The 18,441-nt window shown below is 37.9% G+C and overlaps 1 protein-coding gene across 4 annotated transcripts in view; it reads right to left on the bottom strand.

Moving 5' to 3' along the window:
* Nucleotides 1-2,849: 2,849 nt before the first annotated feature.
* The window catches only part of LOC140477125 (putative Polycomb group protein ASXL3), a 308,321-nt gene continuing 292,729 nt past the window's right edge, over nucleotides 2,850-18,441 (bottom strand). For all 4 annotated transcript variants that reach the window (XM_072570448.1, XM_072570446.1, XM_072570447.1 and 1 more), the window contains one exon: nucleotides 2,850-11,677. In XM_072570448.1, coding sequence (XP_072426549.1) covers nucleotides 8,006-11,677 — 3,672 coding nt within the window. In that variant the 3' untranslated portion in view covers nucleotides 2,850-8,005. The remainder of the gene's footprint in view (nucleotides 11,678-18,441) is intronic.

Here is an 18,441-nt window from a genome sequence, read left to right as displayed (position 1 = left end):
CTTTACACCTGTAGCCCCCACATGGAGGGCCTAAAAGCCCTCCACTTCTTCCTCTTCTGTAGGTGAAACCAGTCTCCCTCCATTGACACCCTCATTCGCTTGGTAGAGTATGGAAAATAAAGAACATGAAAGCCTGGGAAGGGTTAAAGCATGAAGACTACTGGCTATCTGTGGTCTGTGGAAGGCAACATGGGAAAAGAATAGTGGAATGTTTTTACACCAATTAGCAGAGTAAGGTTAAGGCTGAAAGGTCACTATGGCGAGATGAGATAACACAAGTAATAAAGCAAGTTTCTCTGTTAAGTGTTATTATGACAGAATTGGGACAATAAATATTTGGGACATGACATTAAAATATCTAATTAATAGTTAGTAGAGTCAGCTTGAGACAAGAGACTATTGTAATAGATGGAATAGCTAAATATCTATCATGACAAGTTAGTCTGGAATTGAAGATCACTGTAGCATAGTTAGCAATAAATATCTAACCATGACATTAGAATAACATTAAGTAGAATGTACAACTAAAGAGATAATGAGAACTAACATCACTGTTTATTGTGTAGCTAGAGTGAGGTACTTTGATTTATATAGTTGGACATGCTGATAAGCTAACAGAAACATGATAAAAAAGATATAAAAATCCACGGGCCCTGAGATTCGGGGGCATTCGAGAATCTACTTTCTTAGTGTCATGGTTTTTTGTTTGCAAATAAAAGACATACTTTTTGAAGAACTCTCTGTGTCTTCTGGTGATTCTCCATATTTTCTCTACAACAAGAACTGGTCCTCACCCTTGACAATTTTTCATTTGACTCCTTCCATCTCCTACAAACCAAAGGGGCAGCCATGGGCACCTGCATAGGCTTGAGCTATGCCTGCCTCTTTGTAGGATTTATGTAACAGTCCCTCTACTCTCTCACTGGCACCATTCCTCAGCTCTTTCTCCTCTACATCGATGACTGCATCGGTGCTACCTTTTGCTCCCACGAGGAGATCGAACAGTTCATCAATTTTGACAATACCTCTCCCCACCTTTAAATACACCTGGATTATTTCTGACACCTCCATCCTCTTCTTTGACCTCTCCGTCTCCATCTCCAGAAACCAACTAACCACTGATATCCATTTCAAATCCACTGACTCCCAACTACCTCAACTACACCTCCTCTCCCTGACTCTTCTGCAAAAATGCTATCCCATACTCCCAATTTCTGTGCCTCCTCCACATCTGCTCCCAGGATGAGGTGCTCCATTGCAGAACATCCCAGCTATCCTCTGACTTTAGGGATCTTTGTTTCTCCACCTCAGTAATTAAGGATGCCTTCAACCACATCTCCTCCATCTCCTGCACTTCTGCCTGTAAATACCCTCCCCCCAACAAGGATAGAGTCCCCTTCATCTTCACATACAACCCCGCCAACTTCCAAATCCAACACATCGTCCTCTGACATTCCCACCACCTATAATCTGAAAACCACCATCAAAATGTTAGTTCCTTCCCCACCCCTGTCTGCTTTCCACAGGGACCACTCCGTGACTCCAATTCTACACTCCTCACCAACTTCTCCACCACAGCCAGTACCTTCCCCTGCAACTGCAAGAGGTGCAACATCTGCCCCTACACCTCCCTTCTCACCTCTGTCTGAGGCCCTAAACAATCCTTCCAGATCTGACAGAGATTCACCTGCAGATCATTTAACCTCATCTATTGCATCCATCGGGCCCATGACTAGCCCCATCCCTCCTCGTCTTCCTGACACTGTTCTAATCTGTCCATCTCACCTATCTGCTCCACTCTTCCCACTGACCAATCACAATAACCCTTAACCCCCTGCATCCACCTATCGCCATCCCATCTACCCTTTCTCCTCCCCCTTCTGATGAAGAGTTTTGGACCAAAACACTGAATTTCATGCTCCTTGGATGCTATCTGACCTGCTGTGCTCTGCCAGCTTCCACTTTACTGTCTCCTAGAATACTGCAAAGTCTGGTTAGAGTGGAGAAGATGTTTCCACAAGTTGGAGAGACTAGGGCCTGAGGGCAAAACCTCAGAGTGAAGTGACAACTCTTTAGAACTGAGATGAGAAAGAATTTCCTCAGCCAGAGGATAGTGAATCTGCGGAAGTCAATGCTGCAGAAGGCTGTGTACAGAAAGTCATTTCTGTAAGTCTTTAAGGCAGAGATATATAAGATCTTGATTAGTAAAGGGATCAATGGTTATGGAGAGAAGTTAGGAGAATGAGATTGAGAAATGTATCAGCCACGATTGAGTGTTAGAGGAGACTCAATAGGCCAAATGGTCTAATTCTCCTCCTATATTTTATGGTTTTATGTTGTGGCTGATGCTGGTGGATCATGCCATACTCTCCAGTTTGCTCATGGCCAACAAGGATCTCCTGGAGCAGGTAGCAAACTGAATGACCCAAGAATCTACTCTGATTTCTATGCTGAGTTTTCTTGATGGCTAGTTTGCATGGTGAGTTTGAGAAAATTGCAATCCATGGCAAGTTGGGCTGTTAACAAGAAGTTTAACCTATTTTCTTATCAACCTGTTCAGATGTTATTACACATCTCTGAAGTAGGTGAGACTCGAACCCAAGGCTCCAGGCTGAAAAGTAGGGATATTACCACTGCAGCATGTTTAATAAGCAATAAGGAGTGTCAACAGGAAACTTGCAGCTCCCTTTCAAGAAAGGTGTTCTGAAAAGTTTTGAACAATTTTTCCTCTCACTACAGAAGATTAATTGAGCAAATGATTGTTTGGTACATGTTTTAAGCAGCAAAAATACAGAAAACACATACACAATAATTTTTAAAAAAAGTTTATGACAAAGTGGAATGTCATTTTATGTGACTGGAAAACAGAAAGATAACAGACAATGCAAAATGTGATTCCCTGAATTTACAACAAAATAAACACTTTGTTTAGTTATGAAAACTGAATTGGCTACTTGTTCTGTTAGTCACTGTTAGGCAATACATATTAAGTAATAGAAATGCATCCAGAAGAAAATATATTGCCTCTTTAGAGGACTTTGTAAACCATTTCTGAATTTGTGTCACCTGACTCAATTTATCTTTTCTTTGGTAAACAGAACAGAAAAAAGAAACTGCAACAAAATGATTATTTTAGTAAATATCATGTTGTTGCATGATATTTTAAATCATATTTATCAATATAGATAATGTCTGGATCAATGAGATACCATGAATACAATATTATATTAAAGGAAAGCATTTGCTTATGTAATAACAAACACAGTGAACAAATGACTGAAATATAAAAGGAGATGGTAGAGATACCAGTTAATTATTATGAAACACATCAAAAGCTGAGAACTATAGTTGAACCACTTTTGTTTATTCCTTCAACATAGCCATAATGTATGAATAAAATCAAAGATTATATAATTATACATATAGTCATAAAATGTTAACGCAGTATAAGTGACTAATTAGTCCATTATGCCAATTCTGTCCCTCTGAAACAAATTATCCACTTATTCCCATTGGTTTATTCTTTCCTATGTGCTTTAAAGCTTTTCTTGAAATTAACTTCATTTTAAATGTTAGGAATGTAAGCTGATAGATTTATTTTTTAAACCAGAAATTTGATCACTTGCATTAATTTTGGTAGTGAGAGTGGTTCCAGTTACGTAGTTCAACTTTATTTCTTTCCAAGTTATGAAATGGATGCAGAAATATCCAGTTGCAATTGTACAATTTACAGGCTTTAAAATCAATGATTTATTCACAACATTTTTTAGAACCCTATTTGTAAATTTTTCAATTAAAAAAAGTTTGTACAATTGTTGGAAGAAAAAGCATCTAAAATTAAAACTTATGCAGCACAATAGTTGTAGCATTTTGTTTGAAAAAGATGCTTAAAGTTTGAACCTGTGCCTTAACTAACATTCACATTCATGATTTCTTTCACTGAAGGCATTGCGAGACTGGGATGCTACATAGAATATTCTGAAACAAGATGTATTTCCAATAATTAAAGGCAGCACAGTGGCTAGCACTGCTGCCTCATAGCACCAGGGACCTGGGTACAATTCCACCCTTGGCCTACTGTGTGGTGTTTGCACGTTCTCCCTGTGTGCACGTTGGTCTCTGCCCACAGTCCGAAGATGTGCAGGTTGGTTAGATTGGCCATGCTAAATTACCCTGTCGTGTCCAGGAATGTGTAGATTAGATGCATTATCCATGAGAAATGCAGGGTTACAGGTATAAGGTTGAGGGATGGGTCTAGGTGGGATGCTCTTCAGAGGGTTGGTATGGACTCATTGGGCCAAATGGCCTTTTTCCAAACTGGAGGGAATTCTACTAAATTCTAATTCAGCCACTTTTGCACTAAAATTGTTTGAAATGTCTAATAATTTGAATTAAGCAAAATAACAAAACTGATAGTGGGAAGAAATGTGAAGTAAGTCTAGCAATAGCAATGGGCAACAACAACTTGAAAACCAAATGGAATTTTGCACTAAAATAATTTGGAATGGCTCATATTGAAAATTTAAAAATACATTTTAACATACACAATAATCAATTCTTGTTATATTAATGCTGACTGCTGTGTTAACTGTTTCTGCATTTGTATAAGTCTAATAATATTCATAATTGTTAGCAACCAATGCTTACTGTCATGTTTATGGTTCAGAGTTTTACAAACACTCTTGAAATCATATTCAATAAACATTTATGAAAGTTAAGTAAAATACATTGCTAAAAACTTAACCATGGCTTTTTCACACCAAAACAAGAAAACAACATAAACAAATCCCCATTAATACCCATTTTATAGTGCCTTTTGTTTTCTTTATACAAGAGACAGAGTCCTGAGGATAATTGATGATCTTTTACGAAAGGCATTTGAGGGAACAAATCGATCTGGTTTTATGAATCTAACTATTTAGTCAACTAGGTAACTATTTAGTCAACTATTTAGTCAATTTAGTCAATCATTCATACATGCAATCTCTCAGGCAATGACGAATACAAACTCATGCATTAAATCTGATCATGAGAAACAGAGATAGAATAGCTTGCAAAACTACTTCAATTGCCATGGACACTTACCAGGCTTTAGATTATTTAAGTTAAATCCAGCAAAACTGTTTCTATACTCTAAGCATATTGCATTGGAGGGTGTTAAGACAATGTAGCATTCATCAACATTGGCAAAGTACTGAGATGTTTGTTAATTTATTCAGTTCTTTCCATCTTGCAAGGTCCTGCAGCAGCTTTTACTCTTGATCAGGGGGAACAGATACCATTGCTAGCAGGATACATGCAAACAAATAGTATCCAGGTGAGAAAAATGTATGATGAGCTTCAGGTGACAACTATCTGCTGCACATTATTTCTTGGGTATGTAGTGGGTCGTCAAAAATGTATGTCAAAAAATACACTTTTTCAGGCGTTTCTTCCCTAAATGCATGTTACATGTTAAACTATGTTACAATAGTGATTCCTGTCATTTGATTGGGATGCATTAAGTTACTGGATCAATTTTACTTACTCTACCTGAGTCTAGGTATAAAAATTGGTTTGCTTTCTGATCAAAATTCCGTACTCAGTTTGAATTTGTTTAACTTGTAGTAAAAACAAGACAATGGAGCTATTAAATTATAGAACTCTTGATTTGCTGGTAAGTGCTGATTTATGGATCAAGAAGGTGCTAAACCTCATCCCAGATCAGTATCCTGTCAAGTGGCATTATACAGAATAGCAGATAAGGGGGCATGTTATTAGACTACTAAACTGGAGTTCTAGGATGAGAACATGGGCTCTTTGCTGCTTCCTGCTTGCACTTCTGTGAATAGGCCTTCCTTCTTTTAACTGATTTCCTTCCTCCAGACCTGCCTGACTGGCCTAGAGGTCTATAGCCTCTGATTGGCTGGTAGCATTTGGAGGGAGAACATTGATCTTGCTGTGCCCAGAAACACAAACACTTAACTAATTGGTGGGTAATCAGTTTTAATCATGTGGGGGCTCTTGAAAACGGTCACAGCAGGTTTGTCACAGACTATGGCTGAGTCCAACAGCAATTGCATCCATCTGTAAATGTGTGGATTATCGGATAAGATCACAGAAGGCATTCTTGTGACTCCACATTCCATACTAGTACTCATTGTCCATGTTAACAAATGAATATTGGACAATTGTTATGAAATTATGAGCGATTCCATGAGTTATGAATTATTTAAATTCTGAGGAGGAGGGTGAGAAAACAAACCTTTGGAAATGACTAGTAGTTAAACATTAATGCAGTTAAAATAGTTTGTGATAGCAGCAAATATGGTTTTATGATTTTAAAGATTCTTGACATTACATATAATGCCCATCACTGGTAATTTCTTGGGCTTCAAGCTTACAGTGGTCTATAAACACCTAGTAACCCAGTTTAGCAGCACCAACTTCCTGTGAGATCCTTGTGTTTTTGTGCAATGCATAGATTGGTTTAAAAAGACCAAAACATTTGCATGATCAGATCATATTCCATTAACAAAAAAAACACAAAAAAAACCAAGTTCAATCAATTCTACATTTGTTGAGTTTGCTGCATACTCTTACAAAGTGCTATCGCATGATAAAAGTAACAAAAAGGTAACAAATATGGATGAGCAACATTAATAGTAACACTATGTTAAATAAATGCAGGCTACTATATTTCTCTGAAAAATAATGTACTTACTTATTTTCATCTATTTCTACAATTTAAAAAAACTTTTTTATGTGTAATACTTGAATGATCTAATTAATCAAACAAGTTTTACAAGGAACTTACACTCATTTGGTTGTAATATTGATCAACTGCAACAATATCATTCCCTGCTTTAACTAATATTGCCAGGATCATTACAGTATCATGATACAATTTGGGGTTAAACTAGCCCCAGAAGCAGCTTGTGTAAATTCTCAGTGCTTTTAAAAGGTTAAAAATTCCTCACACTGATGAAGAGTCAGAGAAAGTAATATACCTATTTTAATGACAAAACTACACAAAAATACACTTAAACTAATGCACAACTGTCTTTCAATCTCAGATGTGCTAACTTTCAGGATCCTGGTGCAGAATTCATTTCAAGACTATAAAACCTACTGTTATAAAACTTAAAAAATAGTGCTAAGGTTTATCCAAGCTTTCCTTTTATATAGTTTTTATGTTTTCTGTATTTAAAAACACAGCTGGCTTTAGTAATTCAGGTATGGAGTATGCAAATTTGTGCATTCAAGTATTATGGCACATAATTAACATAAGTGTGTAATAGACCTAAGAACAGACCTTTGCAAAGACAAACCCTGTTGAATGTTGAACTTTTCTTATAGGATTCTCTGAAATCCTCCAAAGAAAGTAAAAAAATGCATCTGCAAATGATAAAAATCTCTCAAGAAGCTATTTGCAAAGCATTTTAGTATCCAAAAGGATTTTTAATCCTATAAAAACAGAACACCCTTTCAAAGTAACATATTTATTATTATATCACACCAGAATAAAAGATTTCCCTTTTCTTAACCTGTGTGTTTTTGGGTTGTTCACTTATAAGTTTATTTGCCATCTGACTGAGAAAGACTGACCACTTGCTCTCACAATGCTGCCAATAACCCTAATGATATTCCTGTTGCCAGCAAGGCAGGAATATTGCCCCACTCTTTTTATACTGCATGAGATTGCCAGTGCAGCTTTCTCTCCGTACCAATTCACTGAGGGCTGAATTGGCATACCAACAAACAGTAATTATTTATAAACATCTACAACTATCGCTAACTCATCCAGAATTAGAATTTAGTGAATGCAGGGAACTATGTTACCCTTATTAATCCAGAACATTATTGGAATAACATTATATTCTTGAAGCTTTATACAGCTCAATGGACTTCTCCAAGGATTAACAAGATACTCTTTATGATTCCTTAGCATGATCACATACAGTCAAAACCTTGCTACTCCTGTGCTATACATTGGATAGAAATAATCCTTTTGATTATACATTCACTATCGTACTACTAAGCAGGCTACACATAATTTTGAAGGCCCTATGCAGTCATCGTGACAGAAGGCTCCACATCCTTTACACATAATCATGGCTTTAAGCCTACAAGAGCACTTCAATTCTAGTTCTTCACCACCATTATCAGAAAATCTATGTGTTGGAATGGGAGTGTTCTGATTAGACAAAGTAATAGTGCTATTTCCACTGCTTCCCAAGAAACTACCAATGGACTGTTCAATAACAGAAGCAGCTTGTTTTAAATTAGTTCCACTGAAATGTAATGTAGAATAATTTCCATAGAGTTGCTGTTGGTGCAGAAGTTTTGAAGTAGCAACCTGTGAAGCTGATTTACCAGACCCCGAGGGCAAAGGAGAAGAAAAGTCAGATTCATTTACTATTTTGCCTAAAAATACGTCCATTGTTGGTCTAAAATCCTTTAGGTGCTCTTTTGTTTCATGATACTGACTTGAAATATCTTTGACATCCACTGTACAGCCATTGTTTAGGCCCTCAATACAAAACTGCTCCATTTTAATTGCACGACAGGTGTCAGTTGTAGAAAGCAAACTTGGTCTTTTATTGGTTTCCATAGTAATAGATCCTAGGTTTTGATTAGGTGGTGCATTACGTTCGCTTAGAGTCACAAGATGTTTTACAGATTTATTCTGGACACTTTGTTTTGCTCTGCAGCTGCTATCAGTTTGCTTATTTTTAACACTATTTGAGAAAATAGCATCTGTGTTTTCCTCATCTGTGTCTGTTGATGTATTGACTTGTGTCGTGGAGTTAAATGCTGGGCTGCTTCTCTCCAGAGCTTGGTTGAATGTTAATGCATTTGGAGTGGCATAGGTCAGTGTGGTTGGTAGGTAGGCTTGCAGTGAGGTTTCAGAATCAGTCAATCCTTGCAAAATAACAGATTTTTGGTGAGTGTGCTGTCTCTGTGACACAGGGTCCGCAACATTCAAGTTGCTGCTGTTGTTATTACTGGTCAACAAGCTCTGCTCAAAACTGCATGAAGGCAAAGTTCTCTTGCACTCTTTAAATACTGAGCTTTGAGTGACCTTGTGCTGAATAAAAGTTTTGTTGATCCATTCCTGTTTAAATAACGTCTGCTGTTCCCCTGATTGATCCTCGGCCCACATTTTTACTCCTACAGCAGTGAACTGCTTTGCTTGATTAAACCTACTTTGCGACTGTTCTCCCACTGACTTAGCCTGTCTCTTGCTTATATGCATATCACGGGTTTTGCATTGAATTTGCCACACTGTACCCCACGTATGTCCCGTTGAGGCCTGAGGAGAGTTAGGAATATTAATGGTGACATCTCGATCAGCTGTAGTCACTTTGGATTCAGCACACCCTTGTGAAGGCAGTGGAAGTCTATTAATTTCAAGCCTGGCACCTGATCTAAGCTGAGGCAGAACTTTCTCCAACGGCAAATTCCCTTGCAGCAACTGTGTCACAAGAGGGTTATTGGCTTCGACTGATGAAAGATGGCGATTATTGCTTCCAGGAGCAGAAGTTCTTTCTTGGTTTTCAATAGCTGCTAATGTGAAGGTCTGAGACTGGTTTGTGCCTAAAGGTGCTTTAGAACCTTTTCCTTGCAAATTGTCTATCATTGGATTGATTTGATGGTGATTTTCTACACCATTACACTTTTCCGGATATTCTCCCAGTTTAGTTTCAGAGGCCAAATATTGTTCCGCAAGCCTAGACTGATCAGCTTTGGCCTCAGCACGAATGCTAAGTGACTCCAATGTTCTTTTTTTGGTACATGTGGTTTCTTCAGGATTTGTATAAGTGTACAATTTGTCATTCTTTACTGTACCATCATCATATTCTTTACGGGTATTCAAACTGTGTCTTTCATTAACATTACTCATTAGTTCATTCACACTTTGTTTTTCCTCACGAACAAGATGACTAGATTTACTTTGGCTTGAGGTATTTTGCTGTTGGTTATCACTAACCATTCCTTCTAAATCTGTTGAGTTTTTAACTGTAAAAGTTTGATGGTGCAGATCACTAAGTTCAAACTGTAGACCATTAGTGTCTGTTTTTTCAGGTTGGAATGTTGTTCCATGTGAGTCTTCAGAGGGGAGTAGAAGTCTACCTTTCTCTTGGTCTGTTAAGATCTGACAGTAATTGCTTCTGCTGTTATTTTGTAATTGATTATCACAGTTTGATTCAGGCCAGTTACTGACAAATTCCTGAGAATGTATTTTATTGTTCAAGGCATTTTCAGTTTTAATAATTTCAACCTGGGAATCTATACTGAAATTTGAAAAGTAGTTTCTAACCATAGTTTGTGAATTAGTTTCACTGCAACCGATATCAGGATTAGTGGGTTCTTCTGTAATGATAAGAGGTTTCAAAGAGTTCAAAAGCTCAGCATTTGTATTGCTATTATTGTTTTCCTTGAGTACTGAAGTAGATTTCAGATCTAGTGACAGGTTTGTAGAATTTGGGATAGTTTCAGCACTAAAGTTGTTTGGCATATTGATATTACTCATAAAATTCAAACTATTATTGAAACTTGAAATGCCTGTCCTCGTAACAGAGCTGCACAATGTGGTGTTAGCAACAGACTGACACCCAAAAGAATCATGACAGTTATGAACTTCATTTTCGTTACTGTTGAGAATGGTCATATCATCATTAGAGCTTGGAGTTGAGCTTTTATTAGGAGAACTTGCCCTAATGCAATACCCAGACAAAACAATGACTTCAGGTGAACATTGTGTGGATGTATGTTCAGTGTGAGCTTTGGAAACAATGCCAACAGAATATGGAGAGACTATGTTATTACTAACATTATTAGTACTTGGGACAATAATTTCATTAGTACAACTTGGCAGTGTGTTATTAGCAGCACTACTTGATATGGAATTCTTGTTAGCACAATTTGATGTAGCACAATTATCAACACATCCTTGCATGCCTATGTTGTTAGCGTATTTCTGTTCAATAATATTGTGAGGATACTGTTCCTCGACTCTAGAGTTGGGTACAGTGATATTATCAGTAAAGGTGGTCAGAGCAAGACAAGCAGTGCTTGGCACTGCAATACTGTCAGTGCAGTGTAGAACTGTAGCATTACTGACACAGCTGGATACTGTACTACTGACAGCAGGGTTTGCCACTTCAGCATTATCAGGAGAGTAAGACATAGCATTATTTGTGACACTGTCATTTACTTTTAGAACAGGGGTGTTTTCAGTACAGCATGTTATAAATGTATTTATGGAAGGGATATGCTCTGCTTTAACCATCTCCTCACTCTTTGAAAAGTTGGTATCCTGCATATCCCCCTCTGCAATCCTGTCTTGTTTACAAGAGGGCTGTTCATCTGAATGCAGTAACTGTGTTCTTGAAAGATGTTTGGCCAGTAACTTTGCCTTTGTTTGTGCTTTAATATCTGCCAATGTTCTGGTCTGTACTCCACTTGATCCTGTATTACTGGTTCCTCCATTTCCTGCTGTACCAGCGGTTGCTGCTGCAGCTGCCTCTCTCTGTGCTCTAGCCTGCTGTGCTCTGGCCTTGATATCTGCAAGGGTCCTTGCACCTGTATTTCTTCCTCCACCTAGTACAACACTGGAGGATGTCTTTGGACAAATCTGGTAAGATGGCTGGCTCTTGATGACAAAAGGAAGTTTGATTCTTGATAAGTGAATCTGATGAAGAAAAGTACATAATTAGATTAACGCAAAAACACTGAAAAATCAAGATAGACCTGAGCATTCTGATATGCAGATTATTTAACTAAAGAGCGATACAATACTCTACATTAGTTCAACTTTTGTTTTGTGCAGTTATGCCAACAATACTTATTCATGATGCTTAATTTAAAAGAAAGCCTAGATTCTGTCATTGTTTCAGGGTTTTTAATGGATATTCAACAGCAAGTTCTGTTTCAATAAATGTCATTTTTACAGTTATTACTTCAATGCTGTTTATATTTTCATTATGCTTTCCAAAGGTCATGGGATCAGGCATGAAGGGTATTATTTGCACATATGCAATTACTGTCTTGTAACACTAATTTCTGTTTCTTGGAGAGAGAATATATTTGGAAGTAATGGTAAGAAGGATCATTTTGTGCCTGGCTACATCAATTAGGGACCCTCTCACAATGAGTCTTCAATTAGTGAATTATGATTGCATTGTCAACAATTTATCTTTTATTCATTTTAGTGGCAGAATAATTTAACATGGTGAACTATGAGATAATAAACTTTGGGAAGGAAAACGAGGTTGTAAGTTTGAGGCAAACACCAGTGAGTGTTAACTTCAGTACCAAGAAAACCCATGGAAAGTATCACTGAGCAGGTGGTCCAGAGTGAGCAGGCCACCTTTAATCCAAATGTTTGTGGAGAAGACATAAAGGAAGATGCCTACATCATTCTTTGTGTGATTGGGTGCACATAGCACCACCCCCCCACCAACTACCCAGATGTTACCCACATATTGTTTCTCCAGGTTTGGCCTCTAAAGCTTTTCTTTCATCTCCTCTGTGAAGACAGCATTCCCCAGATAAAACAAAAATTAAAGTTTGCCATGGTATGTCATGGATAAAGGGCTCAGTGGAGAAACTCTGACATGGGGCCAGCTCACTAATCTTGTCAGGAGGTAAAACTTGCTGGAGAGAAGTGGGAAAGAAAGAAAAACTAATAATTGAATGTTAAACCATAGGTTTGAAGACTTATTGTCTCAAGTTTTCAGACAAAACATGATTTGATCGAAGATTTTTAAAGAAGATTTTTAAAAGGCATGTTTCTTTATTTTAAAAGGCTGGAGGATGCACTACTGGAGCTTCTCTGTTAATCTGTCACTTGAACAACCAACACAAACAAAACAGGAAATTGGATGTATTTATCACTTCACGTTCCACATACTGCATAGGAAATCTGAAGAGTAAACAACAAAGTACTCTAAGATAAAACAGATGCACAAAGGAAACAGAAAAACGAGTTCTCAAATTTCCAAACAGCAAATGCACAAGACCCTCTCTCACCTCTCCGAGGCCTTCAAGAACTGATATGAACAAATCGTGGAATGCTTAATAGCCAGCTGGAATACAGCAGGTCTTATTGGCAATAAGTCAAGAATTTAGAAATCACACAACACCAGGTTATAGTCCAACAAGTTTATTTGGAAGCACAAGCTTTCAGAGCACTGTTCCTTCATCAGGCACTCCACAACCACCTGAAGGAGCAGTGGTCAGAAAGCTAGTGCTTCCAAATAAACCTGTTTGCCTATAACCCTGTGTTCTGTAATTTTTAACTTTGTACACCCCAGTTCAACACCAGCATCTCCAAATCATAAATCAAGAACTAGTTATTCAAAGTATATTGACACTTAAATAACTTAGTCCCATTCCATTTTAAACTAGAAACTACACCAGTTTATTATTCCTGTGAATTCTCTTTGGTTGGGGCCCTTTGCCATGTCCAGTAGACCTTTATGAACGTTTTCATTGATGATAAAATTTTCCTAATCAATCCAGGCTTAACTCTGGCTGGCTGGGTTTCTGAGATCTCAGGAAACACATTAAATAAAGGAATTAAGGAAAGCTTTGTGGAGAATCTGTCTATACAACACTACTTGAGGGCCAAAAGAATCAGAAGAGTGTCCCACCCCATCAGCTCATCAAGCTTACCTGTCCGACATCAGCTCTCCCTGCTCTTAGGCTGGGCTTCCTATGAGATTGACGATCACTCTCACTGGGAATAGACTGCACACAAGGAATTGCTTCATCTCTTTACACCTTCACTCTCCTTTTCACTAAGCTACAGTTTCCCGACTTTCTCTAGGAGTCTGGCCAACTTTGGAGTGTTTCTGATCCAACAAGGGCCCAAGCCTGCCAATTTGCAGATTTCTGATCTTAAAATTCTTCCCCAACACTCACACTTCAATAACTTTCAGGGCTACTTGTCCCTGACAATGAAGACTAGAATAAATATTGAATGAAGCACCAAATCAACAATATTGAATATAATGCCAATATGGCAACCCATGAAACAGTATACCATTTTTAAGCAACATAATTTAACACCATGCAACTGGTGTCAATTCTCTGAGAAGCTTCTAGAGGACTGGGACTGAGCAAAAAAAATCATTCCATTACACCCTTGCTTATGACAGTATCAGCATAGCAAAAATAGAAAATGAAGTTCATTCTGTCATCTCACTGAATTACCATTGATCCATCATCAACTTTCTGAAATAAAGCTTTAAACAAATAAAATTAGCCTGGATGTATCTGTTCAAACTTCAGTTTAATTTTTTTTGTCTTATTTATTTTCCTGTTACCTATCTCTTCAGGATTCAGATGTTTTCCACATTTGTTAAATAAGACTAATTTCCACCTTTACTGTTTGAATAATAAACTGATGGAGTGGATTAACAGCCTATTATAGAATATGTCTCATCTTTGTTCGATACAATTCATTATAATGAAACATGGGTAAATTCTATGATGAGTGAGTGATCCACTCCAACAGATTGTCACCTGATCAGTAAAGATGAAAATTATGCTCATCCCCTTAACTTCTCCTATTGTGCCTCCTGTGTCTTGTCAATCTCATTTAACAATCTTTTATTTTCTACTTACCACTTTACAGTCCATTGTATGTCTGTTGCTACATGTACATACAGTCATAGAGTTGTATAGCATGGAAACAGACACTTTGGTCCAACTTGTTCCTGCAGACCAGATATCCTAAATTAACCTAGTCCCATTTGCTAGCATTTGGCCCATATCCCTTTAAACTTTTCCTATTCATGTACCCATCCATGCCTTTTAAAGTGGTGTACCCATCCACCACTTCCCCTGACAGCTCATTCCATACACGCACCACTTTCTATGTGAAAAATGTTGCACCCTAGGTCCCTTTTAAATCTCCCCCCTCTCACCTTAAACCTATCCCCTCTAGTTCTGGACTCTGCTATCCTATGCAAAAGATATTGACTATTCACTGTATCTATGCCCCATGATTTTATAAACTTCTGTAAGGTCATCCCACAGCCACCGATGCTCCAGGGAAAATAGCCCCAGCCTATTCAGCCTCTCCTTATAGCTCAAATCCTCAACCCTGGAAACTTCCTTGAAAAACTTTTCTGAACCCTTTCAAGTTTCACAACATCCTTCCCAGAGCAGGGAGACCAGAATTGCATACAGTATTCCAAAATTGGCCTAACCAATGCCACAGCCTCAATATGACCTCCCAACTCCTATACTCAATGCACTGACCCCTAAAGGCAAGATCTTAACTATTTATTCACCAATTTCTTTATGAAGATGTTGGTGAATCTATTGTGTTTTCAGCATTTTTAATGTTTGTTTCAGATTACCAGCATCTGAATTTTCTTGTTTTAGTTCTTTTGTTTTTATCTTTTGCATTTTCCTTTGTTCAAAAGCTCCATTTAAACTGAGTGAATATCCTTGTTTAGACTTGGAGGGATCAATAACTCGAATAACAGCTTGAAACACAAATTCCCACTTCTTGAAGTTGTTATTCCATTTTGAAGTGGGACATAATAGATCAAACTTAGTGTGACAGGATTGTAATTTAATTCTACTACAGTAGACCTTCCGGATTTGAACTGAATTAATCTTTTACAAACCTTAAACAGGAGCTTAAGATTTATTTAATTAATTGTCTTTTTTGTGACTTCTTTACTCATTACTCTTTTCACATTTTCTGTAAATATCTATCTGCAGCCATTAAAAGTAATCAGTATAATTTATTGAATTCATTTTGTGTCAGCAAAGCATTGGTCAAATTTTACCATCTGCACCATGAGATAATTTTCAGTTTTCAATTTCTTTTCAACATAATGAAAGTGGTAGAGACAATGCAAGTAGGCGAGAATGTAAATAAGCAAGAGCACTACAGATAGCAGCCAACAAACGTGGCTCATACAACCCTGCTCCATTTCATACTTTGGCCATTTTCATGAGGATGGAGGGAGGGAGGGAGAAGGGCTTAGTACAGGATCGTTCCTACAAAGGAGGCAATTCACAACATTATGGCTTGTTTGACAGCTTGTTGCCAGTAAGTTTGTTTAATGCTCAGTGAGGCAGCCAGCCAGACTTTAACAGCTGTTGGTTTTTACACCGACTTCATAGAAATGCAAACCATGAATTTGAGGTGGGAAGAGTTTAAATGTGAGCGAAATGATTTTTTTACAGTTCGTCATTCAATGCTGTAGCATGAGTTGTATCTGTATTGTTGAAAAAGCCACACATTGCTGAAGCTTTTTATCACCCACTCATCAGCACATTTTGCAAGAAATACCAAAGCAAAGGGAGAACAAAATTAATGTATGGGAGTAAAAGTGCAGATTGGTTCGTAAGTGGACGCTGATTTGTAGAGGTGTTGTCATGATGAATGTCAATAAATGATGACTAACAGGTAACTGCTAAGCTTTGTTTCTATTACGCCAAGACAGTAATAAAGACGCCCTTAGCCAACTTCTGAACGAGGACATTAAGGAAGGGGAGCTTATTTGACTGCTTCAATTCAAATGTGAACTTCAGTGCAAGCTGGTCTATTAAGGCATGTAAAGAGATTCTTGTTTCAACTGTAGTGACACCCATTCTCTGGTTCATTTCTTAGAGCAGTCCCTTTATCAATGATGCAATCTGCTTGCTCTTAAATTTAAACAAAGCATAGCAGTCATTTTAGCTGATGCATTCTACATAGCAACACCCGTACCATTCAGAGAATGCTTGCATATCAATCAGCACTCTCCTGTCATGCAGCATAAATCCTGTTTTCGCTTTGATAATTTTGAATATTTTTTGATTATTGCAAGATGAAACATTTTGCAAAATGTGTCTTTTTCAGCAATACTGAAGTTCTGTAAGACCAAATGATTAGCTGTAAATACATTCATTGAATCGTGATAGTGCTATGATTGGAAAGATGTAACTACTCTTTAAACAATGGACAGAAAATTAGAGGTTGGGTGAACTGTTCGCATCTTCCTGAAGAAGTTTCATAGTGACTAGAAAGAAGGCCATGGTGTGGTCATGACATGCTCCCAGCAGGGCTGAAATTCTGCAAAATCAGACTTCTGTCCTTCACTGGGAAGGAACTCCCATCTTGGCAGCAGCAAGCCATTCAGATTGCCTGGCACCTCCAACAATCTTAGCAGTGCCAGCACTCAGAAATGGGCACTACCATCCTCTAGTGCTGTTCTCTGTAATTTCATTCCCTTCAAATACTTCCATATTCCTCATTTTCAAATATTTATTCCATTTTCTTTAAAATAGTGTTCTGTCCTCTACCTCTATCACCACTAATGAAGAAATAAACTAGTCCAATAGTCTTCAGTTCAAATTTTGTCCTTTTAGCATTGGTTCTTTAAGAAAGGGCATTCTCTGGATGATCTGGCAAATATTTATCCTTTAATTAACATGACTAAAAGAGAATACCTGGTCATTATCAAGTAACTATAAGAAACCTTGTTGTGCATACATTGCCTTGCGTGGTTGCTGGATTGCAATGAAGACTGTACTTCAGCAGTATTTCATTGGTTGTAAAACATTTTAGAACATCCTGAAGTGATGAAAAGTGTAATTTTAAGTGAGAATCTTTATCTTCACTCCACTCTTCCATATTTACCCACAAGAAGAAACAATCTGTTACTGTTTACTTACAGTTAAGACCCCTGGTTTCACTCATCCTGCTTTCAGCATAGCTCCCTCAATCCATATTGCTGCTGCGACCAAATCTGCTGCAAATGCTGGGCCCCATGCCTGCATTCCCTCAAGGTTCCCTACAAAGTTCCAATGTTCAAATATGCAAACTATTAGGTCTTTCTCCCCAAGCCTCAGATCCTTGCCCTGAGCCCAAATTCCTCAACAGTTCTCAAGCCAAGCCCTTTGCTCACAAGACATAATTCCTCATCAAACCTACAGCTCAGCGAGCAAACCTACTGCCCATAATTCCTCATCATGTCTATTCTGGTTGGAAGAATTATTCAGTGATGTTACAGAATTGGATAACTATTGCTAAGGCAGCAAATTTAAAGGACAAAAGTTATCTACCAGCAATATCTAATCCCAGGCTATGATTGTGTGGTCAAGCAATCACAAGCCCAAGATTGAAAATCATAAATGACCCAGAGCTGGAGAAATTGGGCTTGATAGAAAATTGGCCAAACTAAATTAAACAGCAGCTAGTGACTAGACAACAGCATAAACCAAGGTCATGGAGGATATAAAGGTTCGGGGGAACCAGTTACAACCAGCTTGAGGGTTGTGTACTATAGGACTGTCAATCAGACTTCCAGGTATCTTTACTTTCAGCTAGTGCCTGAGGAAGTTGGCACTACTCCACTGAATGCTTTAAAACCTAGTCATGACCTCTTTAGTCAAAGGCCACAGAACATTCAGGAAGGTCTGAAAGAAGGGAAATTAAAATACACA

This window comes from Chiloscyllium punctatum, chromosome 5, assembly GCF_047496795.1.
Source record: "Chiloscyllium punctatum isolate Juve2018m chromosome 5, sChiPun1.3, whole genome shotgun sequence".
NCBI classification, from domain to species: domain Eukaryota; kingdom Metazoa; phylum Chordata; class Chondrichthyes; order Orectolobiformes; family Hemiscylliidae; genus Chiloscyllium; species Chiloscyllium punctatum.
Note: the sequence above shows the minus strand (reverse complement) of the source record. Positions and strands in the feature narration are given on the sequence as shown.